We start from the raw sequence: 17,472 nt of genomic DNA on the forward strand, positions 1-17,472 counted from the left end.
TGAGTGCTGCAAATTTGTATTGTGATGATGAAATTACTCCTAATCAACATGATGAACTTACTTTATTTTTGGGGTGTGAAGAACTGTCGAGAAAAATCTCTTTGTTACATATGAGTGATCTTGATATTGATGATGTCCTGCATGGGTGTTTTTCTCATTGCATTGATAATAGTCATACAAATACTTACATACAAAATATTTTAGAAGATGACACCTTGCCAAAATATGATAGGACCGCTGTGTGTTTTCAACTAATTAATGAAAAGGAGGGATCCTCCCAAGTTTCTTCTATTGTTTCGAAAGTAAATCAGGTTATGCGGACAAGCCACCCTTCAAGCCTCTTCCTCCTAAAGAAGGGAACGAGGAGAAGGAAGAGAAGAAGAAGAAGAAGAAGAAGGGAACGAAGAAGAAGAAGAAGAAGAAGAAGAAGAAGAAGAAGGAGAATAAAAAGAAAGAGGTAACGGCGTATCCCCGCGTGAATGAGATAACGCTAGGTAACCGTAAGTATGTTGCTCCTAATGATTATTGTGATAATGAATCTGAATACGATGATCTTCCTATGCCCTTTACATACATTAGCAATCATGATTTGAATGAGCACACTACTTTTGATATTGCAAATCTCTCGGGAAACTAATTCTGAAAATGATGATGACAATAATTGCCATAGTGTCAGTGCTATCCATGCTTCCTCCCATAATGATATAGAAAGCTATAAGCTTGGGGAAGAGGTGTTTGAAAATCCTTTTGCTACTGGTCATTATGTTCTTGATACATCTCCTTCTAATAAAAATGATGGTATGGACACAGATAAACCGACTGTGAAAGATAACTATTCTATTTCTTATGATGACACTCGTGCCTCCGATCTTTGATGATTATTATAAAGAATGCTATGATATAGGTTATAACTATCCTTATGAAACTTGTCATAGTCATGATTGGATTACCAAAAACAATTCCCTTAATATGCAACTTGTTTACCATGTTCAAATTCTCGATAATAATCTTGCTCCAATTACTATTAATGAGAATAACTTTTCTTATGCCAAATTTAATGATACTTCTATGCATATGAACCATGATAAGAATGTTTTAAGTGATGGGTATATTGTGGATTTCATCAATGATGCTACTGAAAGTTATTATGAGAGAGGGAAATATTTTTATATGCATCTTAATAATATTAAGTTTCCCCTCTTTATGTCGAGAATCTTGAAGTTACTCGTGTTTTATCCTCTTATGCTTGTCACTTTGTTCTTCATGAATTCATTTGTGTACAAGATTCCTCTGCATAGGAAGCATGTTAGACTTAAATGTGTTTTGAATTTGCCTCTTGATGCTCTCTTTTGCTTCAAATACTATTTCTTGCGAGTGCATCATTAAAACTGCTGAGCCCATCTTAATGGCTATAAAGAAAGAACTTCTTGGGAGATAACCCATGTGTTATTTTGCTACAGTACTTTGTTTTATATTTGTGCCTTGGAAGTTGTTTACTACTGTAGCAACCTCTCCTTATCTTAGTTTTGTGTTTTGTTGTGCCAAGTAAAGTCATTGATAGTAAAGTGAATACTAGATTTGGATTACTGCGCAGTTACAGATTTCTTTGCTGTCACGAATTCCGACCTGCCTCTCTGTAGGTAGCTCAGAAAAATATGCCAATTTACGTGCGTGATCCTCAGATATGTACGCAACTTTCATTCAATTTGAGTATTTTCATTTGAGCAAGTCTGGTGCCTCAATAAAATCCATCTTTACGGACTGTTCTGTTTTGACAGATTCTGCCTTTTATTTCACATTGCCTCTTTTGCTATGGTGGATGAATTTCTTTGTTCCATTAATGTCCAGTAGCTTTATGCAATGTCCAGAAGTGTTAAGAATTATTGTGTCACCTCTGAACATGTTAATTTTTATTGTGCACTAACCCTCTAATGAGTTGTTTCGAGTTTGGTGTGGAGGAAGTTTTCAAGGATCAAGAGAGGGAGATGATACAATATGATCAAGGAGAGTGAAAGCTCTAAGCTTGGGGATGCCCCGGTGGTTCACCCCTGCATATTTCAAGAAGACTCAAGCATCTAAGCTTGGGGATGCCCAAGGCATCCCCTTCTTCATCGACAAATTATCGGGTTCCTTCTCTTGAAACTATATTTTTATTCGGCCACATCTTATGTACTTTACTTGGAGCGTCCGTGTGCTTTTGTTTTTGTTTTTGTTTGAATAAATGCTTGTGTGGGAGAGAGACACGCTCCGCTGGTTCATATGAACACATGTGTTCTTAGCTTTTAATGTTCATGGCGAAGGTTGAAACTCGCTTCGTTCATTGTTATATGGTTGGAAACGGAAAATGCTACATGTAGTAATTGGTAAAATGTCTTGGATAATTTGATACTTGGCAATTGTTGTGCTCATGTTTAAGCTCTTGCATCATATACTTTGCACCTATTAATGAAGAAATACATAGAGCTTGCTAAAATTTGGTTTGCATAATTGGTCTCTCTAAGGTCTAGATAATTTCTAGTAAAGAGTTTGAACAACAAGGAAGACGGTGTAGAAGTCTTATAATGTTTACAATATGTCTTTTATGTGAGTTTTGCTGCACCGGTTCATCCTTGTGTTTGTTTCAAATAACCTTGCTAGCCTAAACCTTGTATCGAGAGGAAATACTTCTCATGCATCCAAAATCCTTGAGCCAACCACTATGCCATTTGTGTCCACCATACCTACCTACTACATGGTATTTATCCGCCATTCCAAAGTAAATTGCTTGAGTGCTACCTTTAAAATTCCATCATTCACCTTTGCAATATATAGCTCATGGGACAAATAGCTTAAAAACTATTGTGGTATTGAATATGTACTTATGCACTTTATCTCTTATTAAGTTGCTTGTTGTGCGATAACCATGCTTCAGGGGACGCCATCAACTATTCTTTGTTGAATATCATGTGAGTTGCTATGCATGTCCGTCTTGTCCGAAGTAAGAGAGATCTACCACCTTAATGGTTGGAGCATGCATATTGTTAGAGAAGAACATTGGGCCGCTAACTAAAGCCATGATTCATGGTGGAAGTTTCAGTTTTGGACATATATCCTCAATCTCATATGAGAATAATAATTGTTGCCACATGCTTATGCATTAAAGAGGAGTCCATTATCTGTTGTCCATGTTGTCCCGGTATGGATGTCTAAGTTGAGAATAATCAAAAGCGAGAAATCCAAAATGCGAGCTTTCTCCTTAGACCTTTGTACAGGCGGCATGGAGGTACCCCATTGTGACACTTGGTTAAAACATGTGTATTGCGATGATCCGGTAGTCCAAGCTAATTAGGACAAGGTGCGGGCACTATTAGTATACTATGCATGAGGCTTGCAACTTGTAGGATATAATTTACATAACTCATATGCTTTATTACTACCGTTGAGAAAATTGTTTCATGTTTTCAAAATAAAAGCTCTAGCACAAATATAGCAATCGATGCTTTCCTCTTTGAAGGACCATTCTTTTACTTTTATGTTGAGTCAGTTCACCTATCTCTCTCCACCTCAAGAAGCAAACACTTGTGTGAACTGTGCATTGATTCCTACATACTTGCATATTGCACTTATTATATTACTCTATGTTGACAATTATCCATGAGATATACATGTTACAAGTTGAAAGCAACCGCTGAAACTTAATCTTCCTTTGTGTTGCTTCAATACATTTACTTTGATTTATTGCTTTATGAGTTAACTCTTATGCAAGACTTATTGATGCTTGTCTTGAAGTACTATTCATGAAAAGTCTTTGCTTTATGATTCACTTGTTTACTCATGTCATTACCATTGTTTTGATCGCTGCATTCATTACATATGTTTACAAATAGTATGATCAAGGTTATGATGGCATGTCACTTCGGAAATTATCTTTGTTATCGTTTTACCTGCTCGGGACGAGCAGAACTAAGCTTGGGGATGCTGATACGTCTCCGACGTATCGATAATTTCTTATGTTCCATGCCATATTTTTGATGATACCTACATGTTTTATGCACACTTGATGTCATTATTATGCGTTTTCCGGAACTAACCTATTGACGAGATGCCGAAAGGCCAGTTGCTGTTTTCTGCTGTTTTTGGTTCCAGAAAGGCTGTTCGGGCAATATTCTCGGAATTGGACGAAATCAACGCCAAACCTCCTATTTTTCCCGGAAGGCTCCGAACACCGAAGAAGAGTCGGAGAGGGGCCGGGGGCCACCACACCATAAGGCGGCGTGGGCCGGACCCTGGCCGCGCCGGCCTAGGGTGGGGCCACCCTGTCAGCCCTCCTGCGCCGCCTCTTCGCCTATATAACCCCTTTCGACGTAAAAACGCAGGACCTCTTGACGAAACTCCAGAAAGACTCCAGGGGCGCCGCCACATCACGAAACTCTAATTCGGGGGACAGAAGTCTCTGTTCCGGCACCCTGTCGGGACGGGGAATTGCCTCCGGAGCCATCTCCACCGCCGTCTTCACCGCCATCTTCACCGCCATCGCTGCCTCCATGATGAGGAGGGAGTAATCCACCCCCGAGGCTGAGGGCTCCGCTGTAGCTATGTGGTTCATCTCTCTCCCATGTACCTCAATACAATAATCTCATGAGCTGCTTTACATGATTGAGATTCATATGAGTTTTGTATCACTACTATTCTATGTGCTACTCTAGTGATGTTATTAAAGTAGTTTTATTCCTCCCGCACGGTGTAATGGTGACGGTGTGTGCATCCGTGTTAGTACTTGGCGTAGGCTATGATTATGATCTCTTGTAGATTATGAAGTTAACTATTGCTATGATGGTATTGATGTGATCTATTCCTCCTACATAGTGTGATGGTGACAGTGTGCATGCTATGTTAGTTCTTGGTGTAATTGTGTTGATCTATCTTACACTCTAAGGTTATTTAAATATGAACATTGAATATTGTGGAGCTTGTTAACTCCGGCATTGAGGGTTCATGTAATCCTACACAGTTAGCGGTGTTCATCATCCAACAAAAGAGTGTAGAGTAGTCCTATTATGTGATCATTGTTGAGAGTGTCCACTAGTGAAAGCAGGATCCCTGGGCCTTGCTTCCAAGCATCGAATCTCCGTTTGTTTACCTGTTTTACTCGCGTTACTACTGCTGCGTTACTACCGCTTGTTTACTCGTCCTGGGCAAAGCACTTTTCTCGGTGCCGTTGCCACTCGCTCATACTTATTTATACCACCTGTATTTCACTATCTCTTCGCCGAACTAGTGCACCTATTAGGTGTGTTGGGGACACAAGAGACTTCTTGCTTTGTGGTTCCAGGGTTGCTTGAGAGGGATATCTTTGACCTCTTCCTCCCTGAGTTCGATAAACCTTGGGTGATCCACTTAAGGGAAACTTGCTGCTGTTCTACAAACCTCTGATCTTGGAGGCCCAACACTGTCTACAAGAATAGAAGCACCCGTAGACATCAGATGCGCGGCAGCACGCGCCGCGGGAGGCTCGCCGGAAGCACGATACGCAAGACAGTCCAGCGAGCGCTTTTGAGACCCGAAACCCAGCTCGCTCGGGAGGGACCCGTCGGGGCTTGCAGCGGCTATGGGCTGCCCTAGGTCGGCCTGATCGCCCCTAGGACCTCGTGGATTCGCAGCCTCCAATCCTGAAGAACAACAAAGAAGGAGAAGAAAGATACAAGGGGAGAGAGATAAAAGTAGATGAACACGAAAAAAGTAGTAGATGTGTTTGTTCGATTGGTGTTGGTTCAATCGGCCGTCACCCCTCATGTATATAAAGGGCGGTTGGACTTTCCGTGCAAGATGGAGGGTTGGATTCACGTCCAAAACCCTAGATTGGGTCCAATTCGGATGGTTTGGTCCGAACTTTCTATAACTGTTCGATCAAAAACGAATCTGCACATTGCGGGCCCTTTTTGAGACCGTAAACAACCTCCAATCAAAATCTCGTAAACAACAAAGTTCTTCGCCTCGAAAAAATGAAGAACTTTCATGTTGACTACTTTTCCATCCGAGTTCATCTTGAGCGTCTCATCAAGGTCGCAAGAAAATATATCAATTCTGACGTTTTCGTCTCTTTTCCAATTTGGCTCGCGCCTTACCCTAGAGGCCTCTATGGTCGGGCGCCCCACCTCGGGTAATTCGAATTGCAGCAGTATTTTAGCTCCACAAATTGCATACTAACTCGGATCGCGATGACTCAAAAACCAAAGTTGCTTATTTCGACGAGACGCACAACTTTCGTTTATATCACTTCTTCATTTGAGGTCATGTTAAAGGAGCTCTAGTCGAAGCCTTCATATATCGATCCTCGAGATCACCTCTGACTGCTAGCATAATCGGCTATCAAGCCGGATCATGGCACAACTTGGAATGGTGGACATGGTGTCTCCTAATTGAGCAATATATCTGTCACACCGAACACCGAATTATGTTCTTGATTAGCCATCGGCCCAAAACGAGTATCAACAAGCGCTTCGAAGCTCTGCTGGCTGTTAATATCATGGGACATGTTCTCGTTCCATGGTGCTGGCAGAGAATGTCATGAAGGCCGAGATCTGAGGACTAGCAATGGAGGTTCCATTCTTTGGGGCGAGGATGAGTTGACTTGGTGTTTCATGACTTGGAGCAGCGGCATGCAAGTGGAGGCGACTGCATAGGAGACGACCAAAGTCTTACGTGAAAATCTAAGTTCTGGCCTTAATTGATTGTGCGTGGCAATAGCCTTGTTATGCATTGTTTTGAGAGTGAGGATCTTCTTCAGGGTGAAAACCCAGATTTTTGATTGAGCAGCGACATCGCTTGTGCACTGTTTCCTTTTTGGAGGTGCCGCTTTTGAAGAAGTTGGACTTATGGTGCTGTCTTGGTGGTGTTAGTGCTACTGTTTCAAGGATTAAACCACTGTAGCGGGACTTTTCTTTTTTCTGTAATTTTTTTTTGGCTGTGTGCATCCGTAATGGCGGTTGGGCAATACGTTGTTGCAGAGGCTGGATGTAATTGATATCTCCGGTATTAATATCTGCTCTTTGTCGAAAAATAATTTAATGAGAATTTACAGATGCATCGTTCATGAGCTCAGAGCGATACACAGAGGAGAAGAGAAGGCCTCGGCAGTGCAGTGCGTACAGCGCCGTCCGCGGATGGATGGATGCGAAAGCCCACACCACGAGGCCCTCTTGCTGGAGACCCAACTTACCCATACCAAAATGCGGCCCAGTCTGACTTTTTTTATAGTGTTGGCCATATTTGTAGTGTTTATATTTGTGTTGTGGTACTAATAACAATTTGGTCCGTCTTTCTTGAACCAAGGCAAAATACTCCATTTCATCGATAAAGAAGAAGAGCATTAGCTAGTTTATAAGGGAAACTGACTAAAAACCAATACAACACAATGCCACACGCCCACCAATGTCGTCCTGCGAATCTGAATACATCGCAGTGGCGACGGCGGCATGCCAAGGAGTATGGCTCGGCCGTTTGCTTGGCGATCTGCCGGGGACCGATCCCCTCGTCGCCGATCCGCACGTGGACAACAAGTCCGCAATCCAATTGTGCAAGAACCCCGTGTTCCACGACCGTAGCAAGCACATCGAGGTGCATTACCACTTTATCGGGAACCGCATCGAGGATGGAACCGTCACGGTTCAGCTTTGTTGGCACCGAAGATCAACTTGTAGATGTTCTCACAAAGGCTCTAGGGGTCGAGTGTGATTCTAGCTGCTCCGCGAGAAGATCAACATTGTCAGGATTAAATAGTTTGCTGCGTCTGGCTTAGGGGGAGTTTGTTGTAGTAAACCAGCGCAGCATATTCAGTTAGTTAGCTGTTAGTCTGTTAGTCTGTTTAATCAGTTAGCAAGTTTCAGGTTTAGTTTCAGTTAGCGTTTAGCTGCTCCAAGTTTCTAACAACTAGGAGTGATTCTTGTGCAAGGCACGATTCGGTCTATGGTGCGACTAATTGGATCGTGGGCTCGTTCCTTTGCTTTGTAGCCCGAATAAAAGGAATGAGGCGTAAACAGAAAAGATCGCAAGTTGTGCGCGACACAAACACTGTCTCTCGTTCGTTTTGCTCTACCTTTGTACCTCTTCCTCACCTCGACAATATTTAGAGACATCACTCTCGTGTACTTGCATGTAGAGCTTCTAGTTGATGTTATAATTCGTTGACCTGTTGGCTGAGCTTAGAGTTGTGCTTTTGGGTTTGTGCTGTAGCACGAGCTTATACCCACGAGGCTGCGATCACTTGCATTTCATAGTGTCCTTGTATGCAGTCTGGAAAATATTTTTCTCTATTCACTTGAAACTGGACCTTCATTTTCTTTTCCTTATTTTCAATCTTAGTACTTTCTTTGTTCTAAATACAAAAAGTACAATTATAGGTATGTTATCAATATTCATACTAGAAGAGATGAAACAACAATAATACGATGCACAACATGAATAATCATGGCAACAAAGAAGCATGCCTAACGCACAACAGTGAATAACTAGAGAATAATCCAAAGTTGGTTTACTCACATAAACATCTTTGGACTTTGTGTTAGACAATATTCCTTTCGTGTGGGTCAGTTCCCACAGAGTAATCAAGTCTAACTCTTCTCCATTTTCCAACTCTCGATGTCAGTAGTATAACAATGAGATGCTTGAGTCGTGAAAGCATAGTTAGAAGCGAAGCATACATATTTTATTAGATGCATACCTTCTCAAAACTTAGTTGGGAGTATGATTTTGATATAGTTCTATTTTTTGTAGTATTCAGTTTTTACGGTCATCGGAGTCTTTAGTCTTCTTTGCTATGCATTAACTAAAACAAAATAGATTTAGTCGGATAAACCATTTCATCTAAATACATAGTAGAGAAATAGTGAGCTTAGAGATAACTAGAAATTTTGAATCAATGCCATCTATTCCCACTCTTCTGGTTGTAAATCTTCCGGCACATTAGCCAATCTAGTAGCACTAGTTTCGTGTATGCCTTGTAAATAGAGGAAAGAGTTGATCGCCAGCCTCTGTATCGCTCTTTCGCAACTTTCAGATTTTTTTCTTCTGTTTCTGGTGTATCTTCCAAATCTCATCTGTCATGTAAGGCATACACCGAAGGAACATACTTAAGTAGTGCATTGTCGATAGAAAAATAAGATAACACATGACAACAAGGTTGTATGCACTATAATTGCTGCAACTATGAATTGATGGATGGTAGGGTGAATGTCCGACCACCTTCTCACTCCAATGAGTGGTAATTTTCTTTTCATTATGACTACCGCGTCATCCTTGAATGAACGATTGTTTATTCCTATTGTACCACGCAATTTCTCAAAGAATTCAATATTAAGATTTGTAGATCCATTGGCAAGACACTTCTTATTTGTTTTCAAACCTTTGAGAACACCTCATGGTTTCTTCTTCTGTCCATTGCTACAACCCAAAATAATAAATGAAGCATTGCATTACTCGGTATTAAATCCTATTATGAAGCAAAAAAAAGAACGAAAATGATCCTAGGTATTCCATTAAGGTTGTATTCCTACTAAGAAACTCTGGGCTATACTCTACATCCGATCCTAGCCATCACATTCTCTTTTCTCACAATTTTATACCGAGTAATGTAATACTTCATTTATTATTTTGGGTTTTAGAAACAAATGGATAGAAGAAGAAATCACCAGCTTTTTTCAAAGGTTTCAAAGCAAGTAAGATGCTTTTTGCCATTGGATCTGCAAAGCTTAATATTGAATTCTCTGAAAAATTGGGTTGTACAATAGGAATGAACAATCGTTCATTCAAGGATGACGTGGTAGTCATAATAAAAAGAAAGTTACCACTCATTGGAGTGAGGAGGCGGTCATACATTCAACCTACTATCCATCAACTCATTGTTGCAGCAATCATAATGCGTACAACCTTGTTGTCATGTGCAATCTTATTTTTTCATCGACAATGCACTACTTAAGTCTATACTTTTGGTGTATGCCTTACCTGACATATGAGATTTGAAATATAAACCAGAAACAGAAGAAAAAAATCTGAAAATTGCGAAAGAGCGATATAGAGGCTCGCGATCAACTCTTTCCTCTACTTACAAGGCATACAAAACTGATGCTGCTAGATTGGCTAATGTGCCAGAAGATTTACAACCAAAAGAGTGAGAATGGATGATTAAGCTCTTTTGCACTGATTCAAAATTTGTACTTATCTCTAAGTTCACTGCTTCTCTACTAAGTACTTAGATGAAACAGCTTGTCTAACTAGTTTTATTTTGTTTCAATAAATGCATAGTGAAGCACCCAAAATAACTCTGTAAGAAAATAAATACAAAACACAAAACTGAATCAAAATCATACTCCAAACTAAGTTTTGAGACGGTACAAGTCTATCTAAACATGTATGCTTTGCTGATAACAATGCTTTCATGATTCAAGTATCTCATTGTTATACTATAAAGACTTGGAAAGTCGAGAAGAGCTAGACTTGATTGCTCCTTGGGAACCGACCCACACGGCGAAAGGAACATGGTCTAACATAGTGTCCAAGGATGTTTATGTGACTAAACTGACATTGGGTTATTCTCTAGTTATTCAACGGTGTGCTTTAGACATGTTGTCATGATTATTCAAGTTGTGCATTGTATTATTATTGTTTCATCTCTTATAGTGTGAATATTGATGACATACCTATAATTGTACTTTTTGTATTTAGGACAAATCATGTAGTGAGATTGAAAATAAGAAAAAGATAAACTCAAGGTCAAGTTTCAAGTAAATAGAGAAACAATATTTTCTATACTGCATAAAAGGACAATTTGAAATGCAAGTCATCGCTGCCTCGTGGGTTTGGACACATGGCCAAACCAGCATGTGGTTCTGAAAGGATTCGATGCCAGGTGGATGCGCAAGTTCGTGCTACAGTACAAAACCAAAAGCGCAACTCTGAGCTCAGCCAATAGGTCAAGGAATTACATGATCAACTCGAAGTTGAACTTGCAATTTCACAATAGATGATTGATATGGAGCGTGCCGAGAGAGAAATCCTCGAGGAGAGGTTAAAAGAAGAACATGATGAGAGGGAAAGATTGTTGGAAGCGGAGCGAAGTTCAAGATTGCAATTTGAAAAATACATGATGGCAAAGTTTAGAAAATTGAGCCAATAGCTGGAAAACCAATAGGTGATTATAGTCATATGTTTGATAACTTAAAATATTTATGTTCTTTACTTGAATTGCTTAAAGTGCACTTGTATATTTGCAGTTGCTTAAAAGGAATCATGACAAAGAAAATATTACTCCGAACTTGCAAAATAATGTTATATCGACCCCTATACTAGGGGTGCAAAGAAAAATATGATTTCTTCAAATATGCTCATAAACTTTGCAAAGAATAATCGCCAGTTTCGAGTCAGTCAGAGCCTTGCTTTGTCTCCGAAATTGGGTTGTTCTAAGAAGTGTAGTGCCGACAGGAGCAAGAGCAGGTAAGTATTCCACTCACATAAGCACTCTGTGTTCCAGGTGTGCTGTAGAAGAAACACACATACATCTCTTTTTTACTTGTCACTTTGCCCGTGTGGCATGGTTCAGCTATCCTTGGGTTCGTCAGATCTGATGCTTGATGCTTATTACAGACTGCAACTCTTATGTCTCAATTTGTTTTTATAAATTTGTCCATGAATCACCCTTATGCTACCCTGGAAAACATTCTAACATTTATGTGGTGTATTTGGAAGTCTAGAAATGACAACCTATTTTGCAGAAAACCAGGGGCTCCATACCAGGTGTACCAAGCGGCAAGAACAATTCAACAAAACATGGAGATGCTCGATCCCGGTTGATTCCATTTTGCGAGTTCAAGCCATCATAAGAGAAGACTCGTACAAGCAAGCAAGCAACTCATGCAACCAATTATCTACCAGCAATAAGAACAACAATAAGGACAGATCTTGTCATTACAGGGAATTAGATCTTCTCGGACGCCTCGTGGAAAAACATGAAGATACCAGGAAGAGACGACTCCCAAGCAACTGGCATTGGTCTCTTTCTTCAGGTTCAAATTGGTCAACACAAGTGTGACGTCATGATTCAAGCCTTGGAGAGCAAGCGCCAACACCATTTCATGCCGATGCGGCGGCTCTTCTTCTTGCGACAAAGGTGGCGCGGTCGCTTCAGCTACAACAAGTTACTTTTCTGACGGGTAATCTTTCTCTTGCAAGAGCTTCAGCGATAAACTCCATCTCCGCTCAGCAGGTTCCATGGGAACTAAGAGACGTCATGGCCTCCTACCAAATTTAGATCTCGGAGGTATGGGAGCCAAAGACTTACCATAACACTCAAAAGTTGAATGTTACCCGAAAGTGAAGACAACAAAAGCTGGGAGGTTCTTGAGAATCGTCTCGGTAGTACCGGATCGAATGTAGCACTCTCACAATTTAGTTTTGACAAAAGCTGCTAAGTTGCCTCTTGAAGGTGCCAGATGGATTTGTCCCGGAAATACCAGCCGTATATAGGAATATTTACGGACACATTTTAATGAAGAATCGGAGGTTCCGACTTGACCACACTAGTAGTACCGGCAGAAATAGAGAGTTGACAAAAAAAACGCATGTCTTTGCGAGTCTCAAACTCACATGGTCTGATTAACCGAGATGGAGAAACATGGAGGTACCGAGTAAGTGTTAAAAATGTGACCTTGGAGATTTTTTTTAAGTAGATTTTGAACGAAACTCTGTAGGTTATGTATATGTGGGATCATTTCTCCTTATGCTTTGTGATGTGCTCTTTTCGTAGTACGCCACACCGATGACTCAGGAAATGAAAATTACATTGCATATGGGCTTATACATTATTCTAACTTTTAGTGGTCACCAAGCATGATCCACTTTTGCGATATCCCTGATCAAAGGATGTTAAAAAGAAGAACTGGTCATGGCTTGATGATAGAGACCTAAAATCTGCAAACTTTGCACAAAATTGGTTAGTTCCCTGATTGCCTTGTCATGAATAATCCAAAAGATCTTTGGGATCAAGATACGCTTTCATGGGCTCCTCCCGGATCACCTGCGGCAGCGACACGGGAGAGAAGAAATATTCTGGAGTAAAGATATCTAATCTTACAATTTATCTTCCATTCGATCTATCATTTTGATCAATGTTTACTCTCGCTGATCAATACATATGCATTTTTTTACTGCCTCTCAGGAAGAGGCAAGTGAAGTAACACCAAAATTTTCAAGTGCAGGCTCAAAATGTAAGGATTTTGACGGTGCCCTCGGTCCTTCCGTATTTATTCGTTACTCAAATATTTTGGTGCATTTTGCAGATGGAAATTTTCGCATGCAGCATTTTTTTTTGTCCAACTCATGATGTGTTCCGTTAACTAGCGTGATCTGAAACATTGAATGGTTTCTTAATGGAAACTGCTGGGCGTCCCCCGGGGATCCGATTTCCCAGCTCCGGGTCGCCGACCGTTGGATCGGCAATCTTGGACGGCCGGATCTGCTTTTACCGAATGTAGCAAAAACACCTCCCGGCAGCAAAAATAACCCGCTTTTGCTACATTGTAGCAAAAAACGGTTCAGTCACGAAATCAAATAAAAAAGGCTGAGCTCGCCGGAGACTCGCCGGAGACCTCGCCGGAGAGCTAGTAGCAAACAAATTATGCTATTGTAGCAAAAAAAAAGTGCTAATGTAGCAAAAACTAATATCATCGAAAAAATTGAGGAAGACCTCGCCGGAGACCCTCACCGGAGACCTCGTAGCAAAATTTCTATACTAAAGTAGGAAAACAACAAAACAATTATAGCAAACAAGTTATGCTATTGTAGCAAAACTGATATCATCGAATACATTAATGGAGACCTCGCCGAAGATCTTGTAGCAACAATTTCGTACTAAGGTAGCAAAACAGCAGAACAATTTTAGCAAAAGATTTGTACAATTGTAGCTCGTCGCTCGACAAAGTTGTAGCAAAAAGCCAAATTCAACGAGACGTCACCGGAGACATCGTAGCAAAGTACTTTTACGATATTATCAAAACCGCATAACAAATGCAGCAAAAAAAATCTACTACTGTACCATCACATTTTTAATGGCTAGGTCCTTGAAGTTGCAGGCTTGGAGCGCTGCAAAAAAAGCATCCTCTGCGGCCTTTGTTTCGGACGAAGGCATCACGGTGGTGGAGACCCGAACCCACCAACAGCGGCGCGGGAAGCACAGCCTCGAGCTCGTAGCATCAGCAGCCTGCCCCTGCCCCTGCCCCTGCACCGCTTCCCACTGCATCACCACCATCCGCGCCGGCAGCACCACCAGCACCACCATCTCCGCGTGATGGCGCCGTTCTTAAGTTGTGGGAGACTAGATGATGGGGAGCACCGGAGCAGCGACAGGCCGGACGCCGGAGACCTCCATCGCCAGCGGCCCATGCGGAGAACGGCGTGGATGGCGTGATGGTGGCGGGATGCACGCAGCGAAGAAGTAGGGGATGGCGGTGGAGATGGAGGCCTCGACGGCGCGCCGGCCAGCGGTGCGGAACGCCCGCGCGGAACGGCCGGTGGCGCGAAACGGCCGAACAGCGGCGCGCAGAACGCTGGAGGAGGAGCTTGGTGAGATGGGGAATTGGGGCGGCGCGTGAAGAAGAAAGAGATAGGAAGGAGTGGGTCGGTGTGTGGGCCCGTGGTGGCACGTGGCGGGACCTGGAGGCGGAGGTTGCAACGCGCTTCATCCCCCGGGGGGATTCAATCATTTTCCTTTCTTAATTAGTCTGCTCAGATATATCAAGAACTGATTGTTAGAGGAAACCATAAGGAACGGTCTTTATTATGAACTGTGAAGTTGTAGTCATTTGTATAGCTATCAATCAACGTATCTTATCTTTGTTATGTGTATATGTACGGTAAACACTCTCGATCTCGCTCTGTTTTGTAATCACTTCTTTATTTCGTTGAACCGGTGTTTATTTACATCACGATTACACACACACACACAAAAAAAAGACAAGTGTGCATGAAACACACTAGTAGAATTTGCTGCCCTCAGGATGAGAAGATTAGTCCACTCGGTCACGATGTCACGCTCTACATTTATCTGGGGGTTGGCCTTTATTAGGCCACCGCACATGCAAATGAGCTCTGCAATAACTTAGAAACAGGGGAGGAGGATCAGTATAGCGATGGAACTCCTACAGCCATCCAACACACTACAGTAAGCAACAGCCAACGCAGGACGAGTTCCAGCTTCTCTGAACAAACATCAACAACAGTTGGTAGAGTCTGCATGCTTTCTTAACCGTGGTCCGTGGGTGCAAGTGTTTATATACATCCCGCGCCCTTAGAACCAGGCCACTCAGTTTGCGCGAGGGCAACTCCGCGCCAAACTTGCCCGACACACTGTTCTCAATTCTGCAGCCGATACCTCGGGTGATCAGAAAAATGGCAGGTCTGCCAGGCGGCGGCCGCCTCGTTCTCTTCTTCGTCCTGGCCGTATCCTGCATTGCGCTCGCGGCGCGCACCTCCGACGCTACCGGACGGGACGCCGGCGTCGGCACCGACAACCACCCCATCAGGTACGCCGCGCCTCCGCCGCCGCCGATGTCGTCCGAGCCGCGGGCATGCGAGTTCGAGAACTTGCGCCTGTACAGGGCGTACCTCGTGATCAAGAAGTTCAAGAAGACGGTGACCCGCGACCCCAAGGGCGTCACCAGCACCTGGACCGGCACCGACCTCTGCGGCTCCTACAAGGGCTTCTTCTGCGAGCGGCCGCGCAACATCCCTGACAGGACCGTCGCGTCCGTCGACTTTAACGGCTACCAGCTGCATGCCGACTCCCTGCAGGGCTTCGTGGACGGCCTCCCGGACCTGGCGCTGTTCCACGCCAACTCCAACAACTTCGGCGGCGCCCTGCCCAACCTCAAGAAGCTGCAGTACTTCTACGAGCTGGACGTGAGCAACAACAGGCTCGCGCCCGCGTCGTTCCCGACGGACGTGCTGGGCCTCGCCAACGCCACCTTCATCGACATCCGCTTCAATAGCTTCTTCGGCGAGCTGCCGGCGGGGATCTTCTCCTCGTTCCCGGAGGTGCAGGCCATCTTCGTCAACAACAACCAATTCTCCGGCAACCTCCCGGACAACCTCGGCGACTCCCCCGTGAACTACCTCTCCCTCGCCAACAACCAGTTCACCGGGCCGATCCCCGCGTCCATCGCCCACGCCGCCGATACGCTCCTCGAGGTGCTCTTCCTCAACAACATGCTCAGCGGCTGCCTCCCCTACGAGCTCGGCCTGCTCGCCCAGGCCACGGTCATCGACGCCGGCACGAACCGGCTCACGGGCCCCATCCCGTGCTCGTACGCGTGCCTGCGGAACGTGGAGCAGCTCAACCTGGCGGACAACCTCCTCTACGGCGTGGTGCCCGACGCGCTCTGCCGTCTCGCCACCGACGGCCACCTCGCCAACCTCACGCTCTCCGGCAACTACTTCACGTGGCTGGGGGAATCCTGCTGGGACCTGATCAGCGAGGGGAAGCTCAACGTCGACCGCAACTGCATCCCTTATGCGCCCAACCAGCGGTCCTACGAGGAGTGCGCCGAGTTCTTCCACGAGAACTGGACCAAGATGACGACGTGCCCCGTCAACTTCCACGTGCCGTGCGAGGACCACCACAAGGGCGACGGCAGTGTGGACGCCGGCAGGGAGGAGGCGAAGGCGGCGGAGGAGTACCAGTACCGGACCTACTCGGCGCTGAAACCGTAAGAAGGCGGCCCAGACCGGCCGGCGAGGGCACGTACGTACAGGCCGGTGTTTAAAGGAAGAAAGCACTGTCCGGCCGTCTCGTGAACGTGCGTATGCGACACGGCGCAGAGCTAGCTGCTTCGTCGTTGCGACGGCTGGTTTGGTTGATCCATATTGTTGTCGTGTGTACTTTTCTAGTAGTTGTGTTCCGTTCATCATCCACTGTTACGGCCCACTTAATTATAGTTCAGGTGCTTTGCATGGTATCTATCTATACTACCCGGCATGCCTCGGCGTGGTCATAGGTCACAAGTCACAATTCACAAGTGACTGATTTTTATTTAACGAATCATAACGATAACGATAATGCAGATCGATCATTCAAGCTAGCTAGGGACAGCTAGGTGGTTGTGAGTTGTGACCTTGAGAAAGACGTTGTGCTTGTGTAGTAGTTCTTAATTTATGTTTCTTTTCTTTCATTTTTGTCCATAAGTGTAATGAATCTGTGCAGATGTCATCGTGTTGTATTAGGAACCTGATTTTATTCAGCGTGATGCATCTATAGAATACATACACTTAATTGAAAACAAGATAGGAACTTGCCTTTCAGGAAAAGTTTTCGTGAACAATCCGAATGTTGTTTGGTTGACCACACATGCTTAATGGGTAGCACACTAATATTCACCACATATGTTTATGATAGTTTTCTCATGATAAGTGTAGCCTTTTGAAATTAACTTCTCTTAGTATGGCACCGCC

At 43.6% G+C, this 17,472-nt stretch overlaps 1 protein-coding gene across 1 annotated transcript; it reads left to right on the top strand.

Moving 5' to 3' along the window:
- The first annotated feature begins 15,414 nt into the window (after positions 1–15,414).
- LOC124671725 (uncharacterized protein At4g06744-like) lies at positions 15,415–16,734 on the top strand. Its single transcript, XM_047208064.1, has one exon. The coding sequence runs from the start codon at positions 15,415–15,417 to the stop codon at positions 16,732–16,734; it is 1,320 nt and encodes a 439-aa protein (XP_047064020.1).
- The last annotated feature ends 738 nt before the right edge of the window (positions 16,735–17,472 follow it).

Source organism: Lolium rigidum, chromosome 7 (genome assembly GCF_022539505.1).
Source record: "Lolium rigidum isolate FL_2022 chromosome 7, APGP_CSIRO_Lrig_0.1, whole genome shotgun sequence".
Lineage (NCBI taxonomy): Eukaryota > Viridiplantae > Streptophyta > Magnoliopsida > Poales > Poaceae > Lolium > Lolium rigidum.

What these genes read in the sequence shown, in the direction of transcription:
- LOC124671725 (XM_047208064.1), top strand. Translation starts at nt 15,415, where the DNA reads ATGGCAGGTCTGCCAGGCGGCGGCCGCCTCGTTCTCTTCTTCGTCCTG.